We start from the raw sequence: 26,669 nt of genomic DNA on the forward strand, positions 1-26,669 counted from the left end.
GCTTGGCTGTCATTTAATGAAGAAAGGAATCAATTCAGAGGACTGAACTCTTCTAACAATGCTATTAAAGTGATGGGGAAAAAGTTAATTAGCTCTGAAAATTGGTCACTGATTAGGAAAAGGGTTGGAATGAAAACCTGTAGCCATTGCGACACTCCAGGCCTGGATTTCGCCACCCCTGTGCTAGATCATACTGTAATAACATAATGAAAATAAATCAAGGACATTAAAAAAAAAGAAAAAAGAAACACATGAGGCAGTGAAGAAGAGAGGGGAAACATATGCAACCTGGGATAAAGGGCATGTGTTACTCAGACAGGCTTAAGGAGTTAAATGTTTTTCGTTTTGCACAAAGAAGGTTGTATGGGACCTAATTTAGATGTTCAAAATTTTCTAGGGCATTGATAAAGTTGTTCCAGCAAAATACAATCAGTAAAATGGTGAATCATGAACTCAAGAACACCAGTGGAAATTAAGAGGCAGTGCATCTCAGGAAGCACTTCTTCACATATAAGCTCATGGGACTCCGGAACAAGCTGCTGAGTCATGTTGTTCAAGCGAGAATCCTGACGACGTTTAAATAACATACTGGGATAACTTAGCTACATTTTTTTCATTTTAAGATATTTTTAGTTGTAGTTCTTAGTTTTTCATTCAGTTCTTTATCTAGTTTTTCAACAGTTTCAAGTTTTAGTTTTTATTTAGTTTTTCTTTCTTTTTATTTTTTTAGCTTTAACTTTTCAGGAATAATCTTTTAGCTTTTGTCACTTTTTTGGTTTTATTTTACTCATCAAATGTTAACATGGATACTGTTCAGCAAGTCAAAAACACACTTTTCTTTACAGTTGTAAAACTGCTTACCTTTTACCTTGCATACCAGTCCACTTGACAGAGTGGATTCAGAAAGTATTTAGACCCCTTCATTTTTTCACATTTTGCTATTTTGCAGCCTTGTGCTCAAATTATTTTAAATAATTTTTTAACACACATCAAGCAATACTCAGTGCCCCAGAAGGAGAAGGCGAAAATAGGATTTTAGAAATTTGTACACATTTATTAAAAATGAAAAAATAAAATATCACATTCATACATTTTGCTATGACAGTAGACATGTGGCTACAGGTGCATTCTATTGATCATCACTGAGCTGTTCCTATACCTTATTTGAAGTCTACTTTTGGCAAATTCAATTGATTGCACATGATTGTGAAAGGCGCACATAGAAGGTGCCATAGTCAACAATGTGTATCAGAGCAAAAATCAAGTCATGGGGTCAGACAGGATTATGTGAATGCAAAGACCTGGAGAAAGTTACAAAAAATTCCTGTAGCACCGAAACACTGCCATGAGCACCACCGGGTTTAGTTTAAATAGTTTAGTTTAGTTTAGTTAGTAAGTGAGCCCCACACACACACACAAATTGATGTTTTTATCTAAACTAATATTACAGCTGCAAGGATTTACTGAATACATCAGAAACTACATGCACTCACGTGCATTTTACATACAAAGACAAGTGCTATGCAAATCAAAACTACAAAAATTTGTCTAAACTTTGTTTTTATTATCTCATTTTTGTTTAGTTCTAATTTCCATACATAGTTTTATTTTAGTGTCAGTTAATGAAATTATAATTCTTGTTAACAGCATGTTTATAGTTTTTGTTATGAAAAAAAAACACTGTTTAGTCATTAGATAACTAAACAATGATCTCTTTTTCTCATTTGTGAAAGTTTTTAAGCTTTTATGTATTTTGACCGGACACAAGGAGGGGCAACAAACTAAAGGTATGATAAAGCAGAACCATCCAGGGACTTATAGATCAAGTCAAGACTTTCAATCAGGAAAATAGCAAGAAGTGGAGGAAATTGGAAACAGCCAAGAGGACCTGCGCCACCACCACCTACTCAAAGCATCATGATGCTCCAACATTGATGGACTAAAAGCCAGAAGTCTACGTGACCATTATCATCAAGTCCTTCCGTGAGAACCCTAAATCCAAAGAGGACTGTTTCATTTATGTGAGGTAGAATGCCCAGAGGGGACTGGGCGGTCTCATGGTCTGGAATCCCTACAGATTTTATTTTTTTCTCCAGCCATCTGAAGTTTTTTTTGTTTTTTCTGTCCACCCTGGCCATCGGACCTTACTCTTATTCTATGTTAATTGATGTTGACTTGTATTATTTTCTTACTGTGTCTTTTATTCTTCTATTCTTTATTATGTAAAGCACTTTGAGCTACATTTTTTGTATGAAAATGTGCTATATAAATAAATGTTGTTGTTGTTGTTAATTGGACTGCATTATTCTGGAAATGCTTCATTGTTTGGAGCTCTGCCAGAAGATAGTTGCAGTAACCTATCCTAGAAAGAATAAGAACCTGAATAAGAAAATGAGAGACATACTTAGCCAAGGATAGACAGATTTTGAGGATGTTGTAGAGGCAGAAGTAATAAGTATTTGACAATGAAGAAAGGAAATCATTCAAGGTTATACCATAGTTCTTGACAATATACTACTGTGGGAGTGTCATTTGTGAAGGACAATTCTGTGGAAGATAAATGTTCTCTTCGTTCCCTTGTACTAATTCATGTCTGAGAAGTAAGCTTTACTAAACCACGTAAAAGCATGCTTTGTTTTAGCAAACAGAAAAATATTTGTGCAAAGGACTCAAGGTCTAAGCATTCCACATATGAGTCTGCCTTATCACGTTTTCCCTTAGCTTACATCTGAACGCCATAACAAAAGGGGCCAAGAAATCAAGTTGCACAAGGGGCGTTGAAGGGGCTCAAGGATTGTGTATAATAAACATGTTGACTGTTACATTTTATAATGATATTAAAGCTGGATTTTTGTTCTTCCTACAGATTATTTTCTAGAACATAATAGCAAAAATTGTATGCTCTTTCAGCTATAAGAACAACAATATTTGGACATTTTAGGGTGATTTATTTTCAAGTCGCCGGGGACTTCTTGTGCTTTGTTCCTGTTTGCAGGTTTCTGGTGGCTCATTTAGCTGAGCTGTAGCCACTGTTGTGGGTCCTGAATCAGAACACGCCTCCACTCAACCTGGTTAAATGGCTTAAGTCAGTTTTCATCTCTCTTACAGTTGCTTTATCATTCTCCTCCTTGTAGCTTGCTGTATTGTTCCCTTGATAAGATACACTGTATCCAAGTATTTTACTGCCTCTATGGCAAAGGCTTACTTGAATAATTTGATTATCAGTGTCCTGGTCATTTCTCTGTTGGAATAAAGAGATTAGTGTGTTATTATACGCAGCCGTTTAACAAAATGATCAGCTAACTCATTTCCTTTGTTGACAGGATCCTGTTTTCCTGTGTGAGCTTGACATTTAACGATCGCTAGCTTTGATGGTTTCGTTATGGCCTCTAAGAGGGATTCTATTAGTTTTTGATGCTGAATGGGCTTACCAGTACTGGTCTTGACTCCCCTGAGTTTCCATAATGCCCCATGATCATGGCAGACTCCAAAAGCATATCTAGAATCAGTATAGATAGTTACAATTGTGCAAAGGACTCAAGGTCTAAGCATTCCACACATGAGTCTGCCTTATCACGTTTTCCCTTAGCTTACATCTGAACGCCATAACAAAAGGGGCCAAGAAATCAAGTTGTACAAGGGGCGTTGAAGGGGCTCAAGGATTGTGTATAATAAACATGTTGACTGTTACATTTTATAATGATATTAAATCACGCATTTTAGGTGTATAAAAATTTGCCACACCCAACAGACGGGGTTCAGAAGAGCCCTGATGCTGTCATGTATATTTGATTGTCTGCTTTTCTGAAACTCTTCTCACAGTGACTCTGAAAAATAAAGCTGCTTTATAACCGCACCTGCTGTCTGGTCTGAAGTCTTCGTCCACAATTCCTACACTTTTCCATACACAATAATGTCTAATGAAAATACACAATGCTGGATTTGGAGAGGTAATTTTTAAAATGATGTTCAATGATTCATGGTGAGACAGCAGCAAGGAAGTTTGTAGGGCTGAGCTTAACTTTATTAAAATAAACAAATGAAAGGAAGATCTGGTTATTGTTAACAAACAGGCAAAGAAGGTCAGGAGAGAAAAAACAAAGTGCTAGGAAATTGATACAGGAAAAGAAAATATTCTTGAGGGATATCAGAGGAGAGCTTCCATGGAGAACGTTCAGTTATGCCTTGAGACACAGCAGGACTGGTCAAATACCAGTGATTCTGTGTTTATGAGATAAACATAGAGTGGTTAATCAGCTCTAAAAGCTGATGAAAGGTTAAGATGGACAATGAAACAGGAGAGTAGAGAAGCTTGTAAGAAGTCAAGAGCATTTCTGACTGAAAATAGAACAGACTCTGTAGAATGGCCTCTGCAGAAACCACATCACAAAGGAAAATCATTTGTGCACAGAGTGGAGCTGGAAGGAGTTCTACAGAATCATAGATGGAAGGAATAAAAGAAATGTGAGGTCTGCAGCTTAGGATTTGAAAAATACCTTACATTATAACTCTGAAAGTGACTCTGGTGATTACCTCTGAATCAGCTCAAGGGTTGGATATACAGGTGCTGGTCATAAAATTAGAATATCATGACAAAGATGATTTATTTCAGTAATTCCATTCAAAAAGTGAAACTTGTATATTGGATTCATTCATTACTCACAGACTGATGTATTTCAAATGTTTATCTCTTTTAATTTTGATGATTATAACTGACAACTAATGAAAGCCCAAATTCAGTATCTCGGAAAATTAGAATATCAATTAAGACCAATGCAAAAAAAGGATTTTTAGAAATGTTGGCCAACTGAAAGGTATGAACATGAAAAGTATGAGCATGTACAGCACTCAATATTTAGTTGGGGCTCCTTTGGCCTGGATTACTGCAGCAATGCGGTGTGGCATGGAGTCGATCAGTCTGTGGCACTGCTCAGGTGTTATGAGAGCCCATGTTGCTCTGATAGTGGCCTTCAGCTCTTCTGAATTGTTGGGTCTGGCGAATTGCATCTTCCTCTTCACAATACCCCATAGATTTAAGGTCAGGCGAGTTTGCTGGCCAATCAAGAACAGGGATACCATGGTCCTTAAACTAGGTACTCGTAGCTTTGGCACTGTGTGCAGGTGCCAGGTCCTGTTGGAAAATGAAATCTGCATCTCCATAAAGTTCGTCAGCAGCAGGAAGCATGAAGTGCTCTAAAACTTCCTGGTAGACGGCTGCGTTGACCTTGGACCTCAGAAAACACAATGGACCAACACCAGCAGATGACATGGCACCCCAAACCATCACTGACTGTGGAAACTTTACACTGGACCTCAAGCAACGTGGATTCTGTGCCTTCCTCTCTTCCTCCAGACTCTGGGACCTTGATTTCCAAAGGAAATGCAAAATTTACTTTCATCAGAGAACATAACTTTGGACCACACAGCAGCAGTCCAGTCGAGACGCTTCTGACGCTGTCTCTTGTTCAAGAGTGGCTTGACACAAGGAATGCGACAGCTGAAACCCATGTCTTGCATACGTCTGTGCGTGGTGGTTCTTGAAGCACTGACTCCAGCTGCAGTCCACTCTTTGTGAATCTCCCCCACAGTTTTGAATGGGTTTTGTTTCACAATCCTCTCCAGGGTGCAGTTATCCCTATTGCTTGTACACTTTTTCTACCACATCTTGTCCTTCCCTTCGCCTCTCTCTTAATGTGCTTGGACACAGAGCTCTGTGAACAGCCAGCCTCTTTAGCAATGACCTTTTGTGTCTTGCCCTCCTTGTGCAAGGTGTCAATGGTCGTCTTTTAGACAACTGTCAAGTCAGCAGTCTTCCCCATGATTGTGTAGCCTACAGAACTAGACTGAGAGACCATTGAAAGGCTTTTGCAGGTGTTTTGAGTTAATTAGCTGATTAGAGTGTGGCACCAGGTGTCTTCAATATTGAACCTTTTCACAATATTCTAATTTTCCGAGATACTGAATTTGGGACTTTCATTAGTTGTCAGTTATAATCATCAAAATTAAAAGAAATAAACATTTGAAATACATCAGTCTGTGTGTAATGAATGAATCTAATATACAAGTTTCACTTTTTGAATGGAATTACTGAAAGAAATCAACTTTGTCATGATATTCTAATTTTATGACCAGCACCTGTAAAGCTTGGTTTAAAATGTTTGGGTTTAATGTCTTTTGATATTACAAAACAACTATTTGTATAATATTTTACAAAATATACTTAATATAATCGGATTTATAGTATGAACCTTCTGCCCAGAAGAAAAAAAGAATAGGCACATCAAAAAATGAATTGCTCTAGTTAGCTTGTCTTTTCATTGTTAACACAGGAGTAAAACCTCATTAAAACACACCACTGTAGTTATGTTCAGAGAAAAACAAATATTAGTCTCATTTACAGTTTTAATTTTATTGTAATTAATAATCTAGTTTTGACTTCCGTGGGTATAGGCTCATAATTCAGAGTACACTTTTCTTTATCAGGTTCTAGGTATTTTATTTGGCACCATGGTATTGAATGACACTGCCACTGTCACCACAGATTCTTTGGTAAATCTTGTTTACACTACAATTCACACCAACCAATAATTCATACAGAAAATGAAGGACAAACATTTCATACATAGGGTAGGTGGTTTGTTGACATATACTACTGATGTTGCCAGTGATAAATATAATCTCTTATGAGAGCAGGGACTCAAAATTTCCATAGAAAGTATCCTTTTTTCTTATTACAGAAAACCCATGGCCTGACTTCTTAACTTAAACCTATTATTCTCCCTCCTACTGGTACTGCTTTTCAATAAGTGAAATTAAAGCATACATTCCTAGAGATGTTGATTTGAACATGAAATTCATGTAATATTATGCTGTAATTTTAATGATACATGAATTCATACAACATGTTGCAAAAAGAAAAATGTGCAGTAAAGAAAAAAAATCAATAACAAAAATCTAATAAAGAATGCAATCAACAGAATGTTCAAAACCAACTGATTCTATTTTATCAATTAGAAATTCAAATATTATAGTGTACAGGTTTATTCTTGGTTTTCCTGACTGTAAGCAACCTATCTAGAGGTCACTGTAATGAAACATAAAAATCCCTACTGAGCTCCACATAACTCCTTTAGTTTATTATGGGGTTTTTATTTTTAAATCTCTTTACTTGGCATTGTAGTCTCTGAATCAGTGAAGTATTTGCCCATTGTGGAAATTCTTTCCTAAAAAGCCCCAAGGTAGTATCTGAGACTTTACGGGCTGAGTAAAAAATCCCATTTAGCTTTAAGCAGATCAGGCAATGCCACTGTATTGGAACGCTGTGTCGATCACCCTGTCACTCACAGCCTGCTATTGAAAGATAAAACTAAATCCCGTCTGTTCATTACCCTAATCCTGTTTTCTACAGCTTCATTTTATTTTCACTTCAGCAGAAGCCAAAAGAAAGGGGCTGTGATGCAGTGTTCCTTGTAAAGCCCCCCTCATCTTTACCACCTAGAATGCACTTGTCATTAGCCCTGAAACGGCAGCTTCTTACAAAAAAAAGTGCGAAACATTTAAGCTGCAGGTAAACCATTGTGTTACAGAAACTAGTCAGAGACGTACAAGATTTAAACCCTAAGCTTTCCAAAAGGAATTTCATGTTTCCTTTGAACTGGAGCAAGCTAATCTTTCTGCAAAAAAAAGAATGAGAAATTTTTTTTTATTTTTTTAGGTTTCCTAAATGTTCAAAAAAGCAGATTCTTTTATAATTAGGCTATTTTTGTTTATCTTTGATTACTATATAATAGTTTTAGTTTGTATGGCATCACAATGGAAACGCACAGATTTAATAAACAGTACTTGAAAATTTTAAGAGTAAGAAATAAACTACATTAGCCAAAAGACTGGCATTTGCCCAATAAGGTTAACAGCTTTAATTTAGACAAAATGTCTCTATTCTAAATGGCATTTGATAAATATATTTCTTTACAGAATGGCCCACTATTTATTATTTTCTAAATTAATTTTGCACAAAATGGCCTTTAACTTGTGTAGATCTCCTTTTACAATTTTTGTGGTTTTAGGTGTTAGAAGGGCTGTCCAAATGCAAAAACAAAAATAAAGTTGGCTCTACCTAACTTTCAGTTTTATTACTGGGCAGCAAACATACAAGCTATAAAAACCTGGACAGAAATAAATGAACATACACAGGCTTGGTCTGCAAAAGAAATAAAATCCTGCAGTACTTCTTTATATTCCCTGCTTTGTGCCCCAATAAATGTAAGTTACCACCAATATACTAATAACCCAATTGTGCTTCACTCAATCAGAATATGGGACCATGTAAAAAGCATTTTAAGATGGAGAATCTTTTATCTGTGGCACCTCTGCATGAGTACCACCTTTTTCAACCCTCGCAAACATATGCAGTTTTTAATAGCTGGAAAACATTTGGGATTAAATTGCTTAGAGATCTTTACATAGACAACATCTTTGCATCCTATGAGCAATTACATTCCAAATGTAACTTTCCAGCAACACATTTCTTTCACTATCCTCAAATTAGAAACTTTGTTAAACAGAACCTGCACGATTTTCCTCATCTCGTACCTTCCTCTATGCTGGAAATAATATTGCTCAGTTTCAAGGAAATGCTCAGCATTTCTGCAATATATAAAATTATTTTACAGTCCCTCCCTTTCAAAGATCCAAGAGGAAAGTGGGAAAAAGATCTCTCACTCAATATATCAGAGAAGGAGTGGAAGGTCCATATGCACAAAGAGCTCCATATGCACAAAGCATACAATTATTCAACTCAAAATTATATATCGAGCACATCTGTCTCGCTTAAAACTGTCCAAAATGTTTCCAGAGCAAGATCCACCCTGTGAACACTGCAGTCAAGTCCCAGACTCACTGGGTCACATGTTTTGGGCCTGCACCAAATTAACATTATTCTGCTCAAAAATTTTTAAGTACCTTTCAGACAGCCTTGGTGTCACAATCCCTCCTAACCCACTAACAGCTGCGTTTGGTGTTCTTCCAGATGGGCATAAAGTGGAGAAGGACAAACTGTGATTGCCTTCACTACACTATTGGCACGCAGACTTATTTTGCTAAACTGGAAGAATCCTAACTCTCCTCTTTTAAGTCAGTGGGTAAATGATGATGTAAACTATTTGAAAGTGGAAAAAATCAAATTCTTAGTCAGAGAATCTGTGGAGAACTTTTTTTAAAACCTGGCAGGATCTAATCAATAATATTTTAGAATAAGCTCTTAAAGCACTGAGGAAGTAGATTCTCTTCCCATTTCTTTTTCTTCTCCATTATTCTTTATCCGCCTATTAAACTCATCAATTTATGTATTTTTACAGGCTTTTAAGTTTTACTCCGTTGGCCATACCCTCTTTCTCAGGGGTGGGGATTGATTTGCTTTCAATCCTATTTTTTGTAAAAATTGATCTATTTGTATGGAATGATTACAATAAAATCAATAAAATTAAAAAAATAAATGAATAAATAAAGTTTTTATAAATAATATATAGTTAATAAATAACTATATATATATATAAATAAAGTTATTTTTTGTGGAAAACTTGCATGTCACTTAAACATTTTAATTCTGCAACATGTATCACTCCATGAGCTTTAGAAAATCTTTTTGAATTAAGCATTAAATTGGAAAAAGGCATTTTATGGATATATTGAAAATGTACTTATATAATAAGAATAAATAGCTAATTATAAATCACATAGTTTTTTATCATTTAAAATTAATCATTACACCAGTATTCTTTAGTAACATATATTTACCTCTTGGTAGCATCCAGAGTGCTACTTCAGATTTGCAAATTATCCTAGCTATTGTGTATGATGTCACAGCATATGGGACAACAGATGTCTTCGTAAACTTGCTCTGTAAGTTCACATATCACTGCCACAATCTTAAAATATTAACTGTATACTGACATCTTGTCTGGAGAGAGCTACTTCATCAAGAAAGGGTTGTAGCACTATGTGACTTACTGTGCTTATTTGACATTATCTTTATGCTAAGAACTATGAGCCCATTGTATGTTGGTAAAAGCGTTATATAAATTCAAAGAATGATTTTATTATTATTATTATTATTATTATTATTATCCTACAGGAATACACATAATGGTTCCGCTTTTGCCTTCCTCTGTTCTTGTATGACTAACTGTTGGTATCATGAACTTGAGGTTCCTTAGCAAATAGAGTCCCAAAATATATTTCAAAAGGCCCATTAGAGGTGGTGGGGGGGAGCAGGGGTCAAACCCCAGTTAGTAACAAGAAGGCAAATGCTAAATCTTTATCAATAAAAAGATTTATTTTTACAGAGGGCTCTGTGGTACAAGAAAGCTCTGAAGAGCACAAAAGCCAAAAAGAGCTGCAGTGGAGAGACAGAGTGTGGATTGTTTTAATTGTTAACTCCTTTTAATTGTTTTACTAGTTGCGGCACAACCTTTGTTGCTCAACCTGGTGTGGAGGTGTACACATGCCGGTGTGTGTGCCGGTGTTAATTGATGATTGCCAGGTGACAGCTGCACAATAATCAGGAGGCATTGGCTAAGTGCAAAAAGATGCATGAAAGGGAGCAGGTTAGAATAGAATAGAAAACATTTATTGTCATTGTACCATTAAAATGAAATTGTAAAGCTACTCTGTAAACGGTGCAAGTACAACAAACAATGACAAACAAATAATATAAAAAGTATAAATCCTATAACAAATAATTACCATACATAAATAAATAAGGGGTGGAAATTATTATCCACTAAAATAATTATCATACATACTGGAAAATTAAAAAAATAACAGTTCTATGTGTTTTTAAAACTTTAAATTCTGATGGCCCGGGGATAAAAAACCATCTGCAAATCTTTTGGTTCTACTTTTAATGCTCTTGTACCACCTGCCTGAGCACAGTAGTGTAAACAAAGAGTAACCAGGATGGGAAAGGTCTTTAATGATTTTCCTGGGAGTGCAGAGACATTGGGCACTGGAGATATCTTCCAGGGAGGGCAGAAAGCAGCCAATGATTTTCTCTGAGGTGGATATTAAACCGTAGATCTTTCCTGTCTGCTTCTGTACCGCCAGCATACCATGCTAAAATTGCAGTTGCTAAAACACTCTCTATGGTTGAGTGTTAGAAAGATCAACACTAGCTTCCCCTTCATTGCTATTATCCATATCAGGAAATCTGGAAAGGCAGTTGCTGCTTGGACTTTCTGTCCACCGCCAGAGTGTTTGCTGTTCAGGAGAGGTCCTCAGAGATGTGAGTTCCCAAAAACTTAAATGAGGTGACTCTCTCCACCAGGTCCCTGTTGATGTAGAGTGGGGCTGGCTCAGCTCTGTGCCTCCTGAAGTCAATGACCATCCCTTTAGTTTTGAGGGTGTTGAGTGAGCTTTTGTATCTTATCCATGTATGCTGACTCATCGTCACTGATTATGAGACATACCGTGCAGGGCAGTCTTGACAGCACGATTGGCCCCTGGGAAAAGTTGTGCACTGGGACCCCAGTTTTGATAGCAAAACAGAAACATACATATGCATCAGAAACATTGTGGGCCCCTGTGCTACTGGTAGCCCCTGGCCAGTGCCCATCGTGCTCATACATTAAGAAGGCTCTGCTACCACGGTGGAGTCATTGGTGACCCTGAACTTATTGCAAAAAAGGGATTAAAAAAGATAAAAAACAAAAACGAAACAAAAAAAAAACGGAAAGGATGAAATTAACAAAATCCTGACTAATACTTTGTTTATGAAGAACAGGACACAGGGCTGGGTGAGCTCTGAGAGGTGGATGTGTTCCCAACAGCTGATGTGCTGAAATGCGATGCTTGCTAGAGGGAGAGAAAGGCATTGGCAGCTGAAAAAGGGATGGTGTCCTGACACTACAGCATCTGGTAGAGGGCACAAAGCCTCAGGAATTGTGGTGACCAATGGAAGTGGCAACTCTAGGTCTGTGGGTACCAGATTAGGTAGCGTTTTGGTTGGTATGTGGTGCACTGATGCCTGGGGATCTGAGGAGAACAACTGAGAAGAGCATTTGTAAATTCACCTTTCTGATTTGGACATTTATGGAATCATGCATTTTAATCACCCTGTGGCACAGATTTGGGTTTTATGACACAATTTTATGGTTTATTTAATTATTGGATTATATTTTGAAGACATGCCCTGTTTGCATTTTTGGAAAGCTCATGTTTTGAATAAACTGTTACTACTTTCAGAATCAGAAACAGAATTCACTTTATTGGCCAGGTACACTAATGTGTACTAGGAATGTGTCTTGATAGTATTGGTGCAACATACAAGGGAAACACAGAATGCAAAAGATATATATAAAATATAAAATGATAAAATATGATGCAGCATATAAAGGCATTTCAAAAATTAAACCGATAGTAGAATTAAAATGTCCAGACTGTCTAGTGTGCAGGTATACATAGATACGGAGTAGAAGCATGGACCTGATTAGCTAAAATAACTGCCTGTTGAAAAAAACTGTATAGGTAACATGTTCTTTTAGTTTTCACTGCACAAAGATGGTTGCCAGAGGGAAGTCTTTGGAACTGGAGATGCCCTGGGCGAGTCAAAATATTTTCATAAATAAGTCACTCGCTTGTTTACTTCCTCACCCTTGTCCATCGCCGGTTGTGACAATTGACCTACTAGGAAGCAGGCAATGCTAAGGCTGTGGGAACATGGGGCACCAAAGTTGCCTGAAAGGGCAACAATCCCAATAAGAAATCCAACAGGCCAAGTCAAAGAACAGAGCAAAGCATCATAAAAAGGAAGAAAATCAGTAAAAATCAAAATAGTAAAAATACAGGTGAACTCTCCACCCACCTAGCGTATTCAATCAGTGGTGATGGGCAAGTGGTCCTTGTCCACAAAACACATGCTATATGAAAAAAGATATCTAGACATAAAGAAACTAAATGATTAACAATGTTAACAAAAATAAAAGAAAAAAAGTTAAAATAATTAAATAATTAAAATTAAAAACAGCATTTGAACACCAGGTAGGAACCCTGTCCAAAATATAATAGTTGGGATGACCTACACATTTGTACTATTAAAATAAAATTTTGTAGCAATTCAGTATATTGCCGTTTACTTTTTACAGTATGATTTGTTTATAGTACACTATAGTATTTTGGAAGATGCACAAAATCATTTCAGAATATCAAATTAAACTAAATCTGGATCTGTTGTCATTATTTTCATTTTATACAATGTAATTCAGTTTTTGTTTAGTAATGCATGAATCTAAATTATGATTGCTATAAAAGAAACCACCTCTGCATTTCATATACATGGAAAGGATTTACACAGTTATGTTGAAGAAGTCAGATTCTTTATGAGTGAGATTACAGGAATATAACAAAAAAATAATAAATAAATAAACTAACATTACAGAATGAAAAAAAATTGATGAGTGACATCAAAGTAGAAAGAAATACATTTTCACTCAAAGAAATGTAGTGAAATACATTAAACGCAAATGGTATGATAACGAAACAATGTATATCGCCTTTTTTATTCTTTTCTGAACCTACTTTTTAAATAAAGAACTACAGGGAGCTGAGGCCTTTTCAAGAGGCATTGGGTGCAAAGCACAAACAGGCACTAGACAGGTTGTCTGGCACAAAGATTCATATTAATTAATTTTAGAATTTCCAGCGTACACATATATGTATAATATATTGGGACATTTTTTTACCTGTAGATAGCTGAAGCAGTATTGAAATGCAAAGAATGTGCATAATTTTCCTAATAGATTAAGTTAAGGTTTAGCCATAAGTAAATTCACCGTTCATATTCTTCAGTGTCATAACTTAAAACTGGGGCATGGGAAGTCAAGAGTCGATCCCAGAAGCAGTAGGAGTGAGACAATTAAGCAGCTCTGGACAGGATTCAAGAGAATCTTATTGCATACTGAAGTATCAATCTACAATCGCGTATACCAGACCATTTTTGATTCATCTCTCAACTTAATAGTTGTCTTTGGACTGTCATAGGAAAACAGAAACCAGGGAACCCATATAATAAACCACTGTGCTCCCCACAAGAAATGCTATGATTTAAAATTAGATGTTAGGAGAAATATTACAAGTACTTTGAACTACATTATGTATATAAAATGTGCTAAAGAAATAAATAACAATAAAGCAATTTACTAACTTTTGCACAGTACATTAAGATTTTTACATTCATGTGCTAATTAATATACAACATATCACTCTTTGGCACAATGATTAGTGATTATAACTAACTGATCTCAAGATCTTTCACTCAAATTTCAGTAACTAAAATGTATATATAGTGTTAACTAGACTGATTTTGTAAGCCATTTTGTGAAAAGCACCTGACAAATAAATACATTTTCTGAATTTGCCATCACAGGGTCAGTAGCATTAATAGCAATAAGGAGTCACAAAATACGGCAGCCAGTAAAACAAATAAAATTATCGAACACTATCAAATACTAGTTTTTGCCGTTATTGTGTGTGATCTGCACCACCACCACCACCTGAAAGCACCATGTAGCCCGCTGAGTTGATAGAATGAAGGCGGGTGTCTCAGCTGTAAACGAGATCAACTTAATCAAATCCTGCCATGTGAAAGCAAAATTGAAGAGGTTTGATTTAGAAACATTTATGTTAGGTAAATTGCCCAGTGGGGGCTGGGTGGTCTTTTGGCCTTGGAACCCCTGCTGAACCCCAGCCTAACTGGAGTTTTTTTTTTTTTTTTCTTCTGTCCTCCCAGCCATCTGACCGTACCATGTTTTGTTGTTGCTTATTGTTTAATATTATTACCTGACAGTCATTGTTTTTCTTTTCCTGAAAACTTTCTCTTTGTCATCCTGTAAAACACTTTGAGCTACACTGTTGTATGAAAATATTCTATATAAATTCCTGCTGTACAGGAATACAGTTTTACACAATTTATTGAGGAAATTTTGAAACATAAAAATATTGAACTAAAAAGATCGGACATGAACCTGAAAACTTACTGCTTACTTTAGATTAAGCGATTTTTGCAATGTACAGTATTTATGAGTACTCCTTTTAGAGAATTGTTCTTTATTTTACCTTTCAACATCCCACATTCGTAGGGGAGCTTCATGTCCACAGCATGCGGTGCCAGTCACAAAGGAGCTATAAGACAAAAAAAAAAGAACACGATTCAAATAGAAGATCTTACGGCAAATTACAAAAAAGAAGGCACAAAAATAGGCTTACTGAAGGTCAAAATTGTAAGATGTTCAATAGTATAATCGTTCAAAGGTTTATTATGTATGTAATTAATAAAGAAACACCCAAACTCTCAAATGATTCAGATGGAAAACAAGACAATTCAAAAAAAGGAAAAGCATTCTACCATATACTTAGGGAAACAATACTCCTGTGATCCCTAGCCAAAAACCACAGTAATAGCAGGTGGCTGGCTTGCTACAGTAACTATCTACTTTCTGTTTTTTTTTTTGTTTTGTTTTTTTAATTGTCTGAGCTTCCCCAAAAAATATCATGTCATCTCATGCTGTTATTCAGCATAAAGGCAATAATTACAAAGTGCTCACGCATTCCTGGTGCATATGCTTGAATGACCCACAACATTAAAAAAAATAACAACAAAGAAAACCCTGCTCTTTAGTAAAGAGCTCTGAGTTATGAAGAAAATTAGAGGACAGTGGTTAATATAGTACAACTGCTGCTAACATATCAAATCTCATACTGTAACAAAATCTCCTAATGTGATGACAGAACTGGCTATTTAGTGTTTAAATTGGTTCACTTAAAGAAAAGCTGAAGTGATATCAGCTTCCATTGAGCCACCTGTAGGGCTGTTTAGTGTTTAAAAAAAAAAACATGTCTTATTTGCCAATGGGATCAGGGTTCAAACTCATTCATCACTGAAAAAATTCTGCAGGATGCTTGACTTTGAACTATACACATGTTGCAAAAGGATTCATTTTGATTGCAGACCCCCGTGACCTTGTAGTTAGGATACAGCGGGTTGGATAATGGATGACAGAAATTGTAGGCAAATATTTGAGTTGATGTCAATAAAAATGATTATGAAAATTCTTGTTAATTGATATAAGTAGAAACATTTATTTTAATGAGTTATTACTGTTAGATGTCCATGTTGAAAAAAGTACAAAAAGTACATAAAGTATTGTGACAAAATATCCATGGTGCTACAACTCTGTCTGTTCATGCAGATGAAGTCTCTTATCTTCATCATTATCATCACTGATTTAAGGCTATTTTCTGGATTTACTCAGGTAAGATAAATGACCCCTAAAGCATTTTCCTCCAATGCCCACAGTCCTGGGAGTCCTTTCAGGTGTAACTCATTTTTTATCACCTGATAACAATGCCATGCACACCTTCTTTGGCTTCATCTCCTCCTCTCCATTTTGGTGCAACTCTTCACATGTCTAACCCACATTAGTCTGATTCTCCTTAGCACAACCCATTATCTCCAACGGCAATTCTTTTTTCTTAACTCGTCACATCTTCCTCTCTCTCTATCCATCTGATCATTCTGATCATTGTTCATCCCAGCTTTGCTCCATGTTTTACCTTGGTTTATTCTCTCCCTAAAAAGCATATTACCCATCATATAACTTTTATAAACTTTACCCTTCAATGCCAGCAAGGCTTCTTTAAAAGGAAGAATGTGGTGCAGCTCCCATTCATGCCTCAAGCACCCTATCACTACTGTGTCAGTACCTTTATCTGCACTCAAAATGTTACCAACTCTTATGGCACCTTGTTAAATGCCCATTCCAAATCTGCAAATGCATAATGAAGCTTCTTCGACAGATGCTTTCCCTATGTTTGCAAAACAATAAAGATTGCATCAGTTGTTCCCTTCCTAGGTATGAAATGAAAACTACAGTATGTTCCAATTTACAATTGTTCCTAGATTCTCTTCTATACCAATGTACCACCCTTTCCTTTGTATGTTGGAATAAATTCTTTTTCAATCTTCAGTAATCTTCAGTCAATCTTCAATCTTCAGTAATCCTTCCATCACATATAATACTGTCACACTGGTCAACCATTCAACTCCATCATTTCCAGCACTACCCATCATGTAAAGCCCTCTGCTTTACATATCCCCGGTTTTAAAATTAACTTGTTTCAAGTTTGCTCAAATTTCAAACAATCTGATTTGAATAAAGAAAAATGTTTGTATTTTCACATTAGAGATGAGAAGATGAATGGTTTGGGGTTTTTGCACAGACAAATATAGATTTTTAGAATTTATACACAGTGCAATTCACTTTTTTTCTAAAGAGTTAAGGCCTATCCTGCCAACACCCATTGCTAAACAGTAACCAACCATCTCAGGACGGGATGCTAGTTCACTTAAAGGAACACTCCATACATGTGCACTGAACAGTGATTCACACTGGAAGACTGGACTTTCCAAATAACTTGTCATGCTTATTATTTTTAGATGTGGGAGGCACAAGAGCTGAGCATATATATATATATATATATATATATATATATATATATATATATATATATATACACACACACACACACACACAAACAATATGTAAATAAAAAGAAGCATGCAAACTCACTCAGGACAGTGGCCTCAGATATGAGTTCAAAAACAAATTTAACAACTGGAATAAATCCTATCTAAACTAATTCATTTTAATGTAATACTAAAGACACATGTACTTTGCTTTTTACTGTCAGTTTTCCTTATTCATAATGCTACTGACACTGAAATTTTAGGTTACAGTATGTGGAAAGTTTACAATGCAGTAAGGATGTAGTATAAAATAGTGTCTATTTAAACACACTAATAATGAAATATCTAAATTATATTAGACAAAACACACCATTCTCACAAATAACTATAAAATCACCGTTTCTCAGTTTATAATGCAAGAAAACAATGACACTGCAAACAAATGCACACAGGCACAGCTTGGAGTTATGTTAAGATATTTAGCATTAAACTTTCACCAATGCATTTTGGACACATTCTTCATGTAGGAACTGTAACAAATTTTTTAATGACTTTTGAAATCACAGTACTTTCAAAGCAAGGAAGACTGACAGGTTTCATAGTTCACAGGGATATTCTGAGTGATATGCCAATGTTTCAATTAAGGTACCCATCATGTTTAAACCCCTAACTATCCACTGAGACAATTTAGCATTTTTGTGTTTTAAGATAACTTGTCTTTGACACAAACAGTACAACAGGCTAGAATCTGAAACTGCACATGACAATGCATAGGGAAAAAGTGTATATGTATTTATGTATACAAGCATTAGTGTAGGGATCTCTAAAGTAACATCTTCTGGAGTGCTTTTAAAAGGCAGCGTGTTTGCAGCAGGGTAAGAATTATTCAATATCATAAACAAAACTGAAATTGAATTAAGAAGCAAATATAAAAAAAAATACCCAAATCACTTTTTAATACCTTGTTAGTAGCTGTAACTGGTTGGTTTGAATACAATACCTCTAACTTCCTTGTCATACAGTATTCCTTCAAAAATGGAGAGTACAGCAGTAAATGGGAAAACAGTATATTTATACAGTAGCAGAAATATACACTGCATAAAGCATTCCTGAAAATCATACCCTGCTCAGAGCAACAACAAATGAGAAAAACATTCTGCAGGGTCTAGAAAATTGTTTTATTGGCACTGGTTGAGATAACATAGCAAGGCTTCCTATATCGTGTACATAGTATTGTCATTCTGCAAGTTCAAATTTACGTACCACCAGCGTATAAGGCTTAACTGACACTATCTTGGTATCTTCTGGCATAAGACCGTACCTACAGATAATATACCAACACAAATCTAACTACTAACTTTTCCAATTATATTGACTAGGCTGAACTTGAAATGTATTGATTTTTAATGGAGTAGTATGGTATTTGCTTCTTATTTCTCTGCAAGTTATATTATTTCACACATGTCTCAAAATCATTATTATTTTTCAGCCAATGCAGTTGTAATTTTCATTTCATTTAAAAATTTCAGTTGGAGCAAACAGTAAAGCCACACTTTAATGCAGCATCTTGTTTAGCCACACTGCCATGAATAATATGTGCAAAGCCAGCATTACAGATTAAATAAAGGCCATCTAGGAACAGTCTTATACACTTAGATGCAGATTTCGTTATATGCACAAATGGTATGAGGGGCCAAAAGCCTTACCATATAATAATGAGAACATTTATGGTTTAACTCAATTAAAATTGACTTAGCGTAAGTAAATAAAAGAAAAATCAATGTTTACTTGAGACATGAGTGGCAACTAAACAAAGAATGGAGTGCAAGACATAATAAACCCGGAATGGGTTTTGTATCTCTATCACTGTAATATGTGCTGAAAGTAAACAAGCAAGCAAAACATTAAAAAAAATCTACCAACTACATCTCAACAATTCTATTACTGTAGCATTTTGAAACTGCTCTCATCTACCAAGACTTATGCCACAATGGAAGTAAAATAAGCAGCTAAAGGTGTTGAAAATTAGCATTTGTATAAATATCCAGTAGGGATCACCAAAGGATCTTCAGAGATGGACATTGGTATCATTGATTTCTACAACTGGAACTTAAGCAGGTAAGTTGGTGACTCAGGGTCATTTTGTTTACAGCTTATTGGAAGGGGTAATCTGTCATAGCCATGAATGTACTTGGGACAACGGTAGCCACCAAAAGTGCTAAATATACCATCTATTCAATCCAAAAATGTGCTTGTTGGGAGGTGTGAAACGGGCCCAGGATACAGACAGGCAGACATGGTATTATGCACCACCACAGGTTTATTTACAGTTCCTAATATTTACAAGTCAATAAGTGCAACACAAACCTCCAAGATACTCCCCCAAAGTCCAGACCTCTCACACTTAGCCTCGTCTCTTCAGGCTGCCTCCACTCTATGTCCACCTAGCTCAGTCCTTCTCCTCACCCAACTCCAGCCTTGAATGAAGGGAGGTGGCCCCTTTTATAGCCACCCGGATGTGCTCCAGGTGTCTTCCAGTAACCTTCCGCCAACACGCCCCTGTGTGGCGGAAGCACCGGCTGTGTGCGCAGAAGCACTCTGGGTGTCCCCGATCCTCTTCCCCCTAGCACTTCCGGGTGTGGCGGTAGTTCTGAGGTCCTGGGCTCTATAAGCATTGGGGCGCCTCCTGGCAGTGACCACGGCCGCCTACAGGGTTGAGCTTCCAAACTCTCTATCCGTGGTCCCCAAAGCAACCAGGGAATCGCCCACTCGTGGTCTGGAGGAGGCGCAAGCCCTCCTCCGCTCCTCCTGGGCGTCCCAGCTGGGTAGCAGCTCCAGCCACTCGCCACAGAGGATTCTCCTATTCTTGACAAAATGGCAGTTGCTTACAATTAAATCTCATTCACACACCCACATTCATTCATACATAGCTAATTCATATTTGTCAATCAAGAAGCTTTTGGACACAAACAGAAAAACCAAACTGTGTTCCAATTTCTGTGGGATGATAATCATACTGACCCCAAACTTTTTGATATTGATTATTAAACTGTTGTGCTTCTTACATTATATTAGCAACTGTATGTGAATTTGGGATTGCCTGAAATTTGTAAAGGCCCTAAAAGCAAACAGACAAAACCAATTCCTGCTCTCAAAAGCTGAATGTCTATATAACAAGATGGAGCACAAATAAATAAATACATATATACACTCTACGTCTATATAACAAGATGGAGCACAAATAAATAAATACATATATACACTCTACGTGCATAAGAAAATGAGGTAAATGTTTGTACCTTCATAATCTTAATGGCTGATGCCAGTTGCAAGGTGTGCGTGTGCAACTGTGTTCTGATGTACCACTTTACACTTTAGTGACCAATACAGTTTCAGCTTAAAGTGAAGGGATCAGCATTTTTCAATGCCAGTCTTAACCAATGCTGGTCCCCTTGTAGGCAGCAGTTCAGCATAGAAGTGGCCATAGTGCAGTTTCTATATTTAACTGTATTCAGAGAAGACAAAGTGCTCATTTCATTACTGTTAGTTTTCACTTAAGTAATTTAATTATCTTACTAAATACATAGGAATATTTGATTCTTTCTGAATAAAATGTGGATCTTCAACTACATTTGTTAAGCAATAATTATACAGTATTTACAAAATAAATTACACAGTAGTTTTAGGTGTTACTGAAGTAAGAGCCTGCTGCCTTACTATTTTATAAGAAGACAATATACTGTATCTTGTATCTGGTCAGATGGTCTGTATTTGTACTTCGTAGTTCGTACCTTAATTGAATGGAATATTGTGGGAAGAATTTTGTGCCAATTTAGTTCTGGTATCTCATCTAACTGAATGAGTGCATTTTATTCAATTGAACATTTTCAACATGTACAAGTTGTTGCACAGTGATCACTGAACAAATTGTTAAATTAATCAAATCATTGTCAGTAAACAGCTGTTGCACATGATTACTGAACAGCCCTTGTGATTTTACTTAAAATCAAATATAAGTAAAGTAAAATGGTTAGATGAATGAAATCACTGACACTAAACAACTAGTTGGAATTATAATTATATGTACTGATGTCAAAGATGTTTAAAATGTACAAACACTTTATGTAAAGAATTATTATTACTTTAGAAGTCTGCAAAAAAGGAAACATCCTAAAAACTACTACTTGGCACACTTCTAGTTTTAATTTTCAATATACCTAAAATACAGTTTATGAGGAATGAAGAACTTAATTAAGATACACACACCCATCCTCATTTACCTTACTTTCTTTAATTTGTGAAATGATTCCCACAGAAACCCAAGAGTCTGGGGGAAATTGTGTAATCCATGGAAATTATACCTCAGACTGGAACTGAACTGGGGTATAAGAACATTTGACTTGTAGTCCTTCTCACTGTGCCATAGTTTTGTCAATTTAACATAAAAAGTTCAGGTTTGCTCTACATGATCTATAAGTCACTATGTGACATATTCTAGTTAGAAAGGGACAGACTAAACTGAGTTGTGGACATTGCCCAATAAGAGGCAACATATCAAATATGAGGTCTGCATGATTCTAAAGACATGCTGCTCATCCATGTGATTTTCATTATCTGAGGGCAAAATATGTTTGCACCAAGGCAAGTAAGAAAGAAGTTCACAAAACGCACACCATCCAACCAAGGAGAACCTAATCTCCACTGACAATTTTCTACTGTCTGGACCAAAATTATTTCAAACACAAAAACTAGTTGTAGTTTGAATGTTACAAATTCTACAAATTTTACATTTTCTTCAGATGTTTTTGGTGAGGCTGATCTTCTAGGAGATACCAAAGACAGATATGAGCGGATTTTGTAAGTAATATATTATTTCTTCATTGCTTATGAGACCGCAATTAGGTAGAAGCCCTTCATTTGAAGTGTTACCAAAAGAATGTTTTCTTTTTTGGTTCCCTTGTAAAGCTGCATTTCCGAAGATGGGGCAATGAAAGAAGTGACTAATGACCAGTAAAGGAAAATTACAAAGGCAGCAAATTTATAAGCCTCTGTGAACAAAATCATTCAAGCAGACAAACAGCTTACTCAAAACTTTTTTCTTTCTTTTCTCTTAGCCTTCTTTTTTTTCTTTTTTAAACACATGTTCCTTTAAGAAAAGCATTCGGCATTTCTTTGATTTAAGTGACAGGTTCGAATTAGCAGCTAGGTATGTCGATTACGAAGGGGAGGAAAAAAAAATTGGGTGGGGGAGATACAGTTGCTTTAATCTCTTGTCCGATTGTGGATTTGACCTCCCTGTGGTAGGGATTAACGCTTCCCCACCGGCTTCTCTGCAAACCTCTAGTCAGCTTCAGGCATGCAATGCAGAAATCACAACCCCTCCCTACATTGTATGCCAAGGAACACAGTTAAACTCACTCTTACACATTCGGCACCTGAACATTTTACTGCTCTCAACCACTGTAAATACTCAACCCACCCCCCTTTCCCATTTCTTCTTATATTTGACCACTCACGTAAGAAATTATTTTTCTCACTTAAGCATGATCAGCCGTTACTCCACCAAGAAAACTGGAAATCATAACAGACGCACAAAACATGAATATACAGGTCTACAATACTCCATTTCATTCTTCTAAGACACACAAACCTATTAACACTGCCTCCATCCGGAAGCACAAAAAGAATTTAATCGTTCTTTTTGAATGCACAAATATCCATACTTCTATGAGATATCGACAGATCACAAATTTATTTATCTATTTTCAATATTTGCTTTTATCTCGTTTCAGTTGTAATTGGTCAGAGCATTTCATGGAAATAATCTATATGGGAAGATGTATAATCCTTTAATAATGCTCCTTCGTGGAAGAGTGCTTCAAATGTGATACTGTTTTTCTGATGTGTGTCACTTATGAAGGAAGATTTTAATGCCACTTAATCTCTCAAGGACAAAATATTCTTGGCCAAAGTTGAACTCTTAACTGGCAAATGTCTCATGCCTGCTAAGAGCAATCCTTAGGAAAACAAATCATAAACTCTGATGAAGGATTACAAAAGACTCTCTTTATACTATTCTAGCCATGCCCCTGTAATAGAGTAATTTATAAATATTTGATATTTCTTTCCTTACGTGTACTTTCAGAACCTTTCACCTGCAGACGCAAGTGCTATGTGCGTTCCACTCTCTTCACCAGCTCTGTCTTTCGTGAGCCTGCTTCTCAGACTATGCCATTATGGTGGCGCCATTCCCACCTCCTGTCCGGTTTTATACTCGTCTTTGAAGGTGACTCTTAACCTACACTTTTACTCCTCCTTGTGCATCTCATATTCACACTTCTTTTGTTGCATCACTAAAAGCCAAACTGACCAATCAGGTTGCTCTGAGAGACTAGACACACACACACCTTAGTGCTGGAACATTGTGGGAAGAATTTTGCACCAATTTAGTGTAGTGTAGTGTAGTGTAGTGTAGTGTAGTATAGATAGATAGAACATCTAGATGCTAGAAAAACAACTTCTTATTAGAATATTCTAGGCTGTACTCAAGATACATACCAATTGAATGCTGCAGGACTGATGCACATGAAAAACTGTTAAACCAAGTCTGTTTTAACATAAATCAACAAATATTTAGCAGGGATATAGTTAAATCCCATTATAGCAAATACTGAAGTAATAAAATTTTCAGAATAAAGGATACATTTTGTGGACCAACATTCAAAAAACATCATGTTTAATGTTTTTTTTTTTAAAATGTAAAGTTCAGTGTAACAAACAATTTTTTCAACAAAAAATGGCCACAGAAGATAATAATGCGATGCAAAAAATGCTTAATGCCACACCTACACTTTTTGTAAAGTCTCAGGGACCCTAATCTTTCTTGTTAGATTAAAAGAAAGTGACAGTCAGTTGTGAAATTTTCAGTCTCGGTGTGGGTCAGCGAGAGTGTAAGTGAAACATCACACAGGTATAGCTGAATTCTGAATCAGTGCTCCACAATTTTTGTATTTTTATTTACAAAAAATCTAATACCACATTAGATCTAATGTTAAATAAAATATTTTCTGCAGTTTAAAAATGCTGTATTTTTTTATATATGTATTGTCACGTTTGGGTCACAGAGATTCGTGAGAGACAGGAAGGTGATTCCCGGTTTCCAAGGAAAATACAGTGTGAAAGCCGGCCCAGACACGTTAATATCACCCAACACACATTTATTTACACAGTCCATTATTTACAAGGAATTAAACATTCTAAACATTTTTTGACAAGCAGGTTATGATGTAAGCCTGATCCTGCAGAGGACAACCAACTACTTTGCCCTTGAGTTACCATTTACCAGACACAGCAAAGCAGCTAAACATCTGTCCGTGCGCTGCGCCGTCAAAATACTATACATACAGTATTTTCCCCAAATTTGTTAAAACAAAATTTCTGTTATGACAAAATATTTTATCGTCTCATGAATTTCATTACAATAGGATACTAGCTATATTCTCAAAATGTACTATAGCTCTTAAGGTAGAGTTACTGCAGGTTCCAAAGTCATTGGTAATGGATGGTCACATAACAGGTATCTGTCATAACAATCAGCAGGCAGCCACTTTGCCAGCTTAGGGACTTTTATCTCATTTTAAAACTGTAATTGCCATACAATTCAGAAAAAATCTTTCTGTGAATAATACAAAAACAAGCAGCATTGTTTAAACAAAAGTTTCAAGCAAACTAAAAATAAAGCTTGTTGCAGTGTCTCAGTTTACAGTGGGTACGGAAAGTATTCAGACCCCCTTCAATTTTTCACTCTTTGTTATATTGCAGCCATTTGCTAAAATCATTTAAATTAATTTTTTCCCTCATTAATGTACACACAGCACCTCATATTGACAGAAAAAAAAAGAATTTTTGAAATTGTTGCAGATTTATTAAAAAAGAAAAACTGAAATATCACATGGTCCTAAGTATTCAGACCCTTTGCTCAGTATTTAGTAGAAGCACCATTTTGAGCTAATACAGCCATGAGTCTTCTTGGGAAAGATGCAACAAGTTTTTCACACCTGGATTTGGGGATCCTCTGCCATTCCTCCTTGCAGATCCTCTCCAGTTCTGTTAGGTTGGATGGTAAACGTTGGTGGACAGCCATTTTTAGGTCTCTCCAGAGATGATCAATTGAGTTTAAGTCAGGGCTCTGGCTGGGCCATTCAAGAACAGTCACAGAGTTGTTGTGAAGCCACTCCTTCGTTATTTTAGCTGTGTGCTTAGGGTCATTGTCTTGTTGAAAGGTAAACCTTCGGCCCAGTCTGAGGTCCTTACCACTCTGGAGAAGGTTTTTGTCCAGGATATCCCTGTACTTGGCCGTATTCATCTTTCCCTCGATTGTAACCAGTAGAACCAGGCCAAAAAGTTCTATCTTGGAGTTTGCTAAAAGACACCTGAAGGACTCTGAGATGGTGAGAAATAAGATTCTCTGGTTTGATGAGACCAAGATAGAACTTTTTGGCCTTATTTCTAAGCGGTATGTGTGGAGACAACCAGGCACTGCTCATCACTTGTCCAATACAGTCCCCAAAGTGAAGCATGGCGGTGGCAGCATCATGCTGTGGGGGTGTTTTTCAGCTGCAGGGACAGGACGACTGGTTGCAATTGAGGGAAAGATGAATGCAGCCAAGTACAGGGATATCCTGGACAAAAACCTTCGCCAGAGTGCTAAGGACCTCAGACTGGGCCGAAGGTTTACCTTCCAACAAGACAAGGAGTGGCTTCACAACAACTCTGTGACTGTTCTTGAATGGCCCAGCCAGAGCCCTGACTTAAACCCAGTTGAGCATTTCTGGAGAGACCTAAAAATGGCTGTCCACCAACATTTAACATCCAACCTGACAGAACTGGAGAGGATCTGCAAGGAGGAATGGCATAGGATCCCCAAATCCAGGTGTGAAAAACTTGTTGCATCTTTCCCAAGAAGACTCATGGCTGTATTAGCTCAAAATGGTGCTTCTACTAAATACTGAGCAAAGGGTCTGAATACTTAGGACCATGTGATATTTCAGTTTTTCTTTTTTAATAAATCTGCAACAATTTCAAAAATTCTTTTTTTGTCTGACAATATGGGGTGCTGTGTGTACATTAATGAGGGAAAAAAATTAATTTA

At 36.4% G+C, this 26,669-nt stretch overlaps 1 protein-coding gene across 1 annotated transcript in view; it reads right to left on the reverse strand.

Annotated features, from left to right (window-relative positions):
* Positions 1 to 26,669, reverse strand: part of fbxw4 (F-box and WD repeat domain containing 4) — a 243,968-nt gene that overhangs the window by 66,136 nt on the left and 151,163 nt on the right. Inside the window, exon 6 of the mRNA XM_039734850.1 lies at positions 15,109 to 15,174. Coding sequence (XP_039590784.1) covers positions 15,109 to 15,174 — 66 coding nt within the window. The remainder of the gene's footprint in view (positions 1 to 15,108; positions 15,175 to 26,669) is intronic.

Source organism: Polypterus senegalus, chromosome 1 (genome assembly GCF_016835505.1).
Source record: "Polypterus senegalus isolate Bchr_013 chromosome 1, ASM1683550v1, whole genome shotgun sequence".
Lineage (NCBI taxonomy): Eukaryota > Metazoa > Chordata > Cladistia > Polypteriformes > Polypteridae > Polypterus > Polypterus senegalus.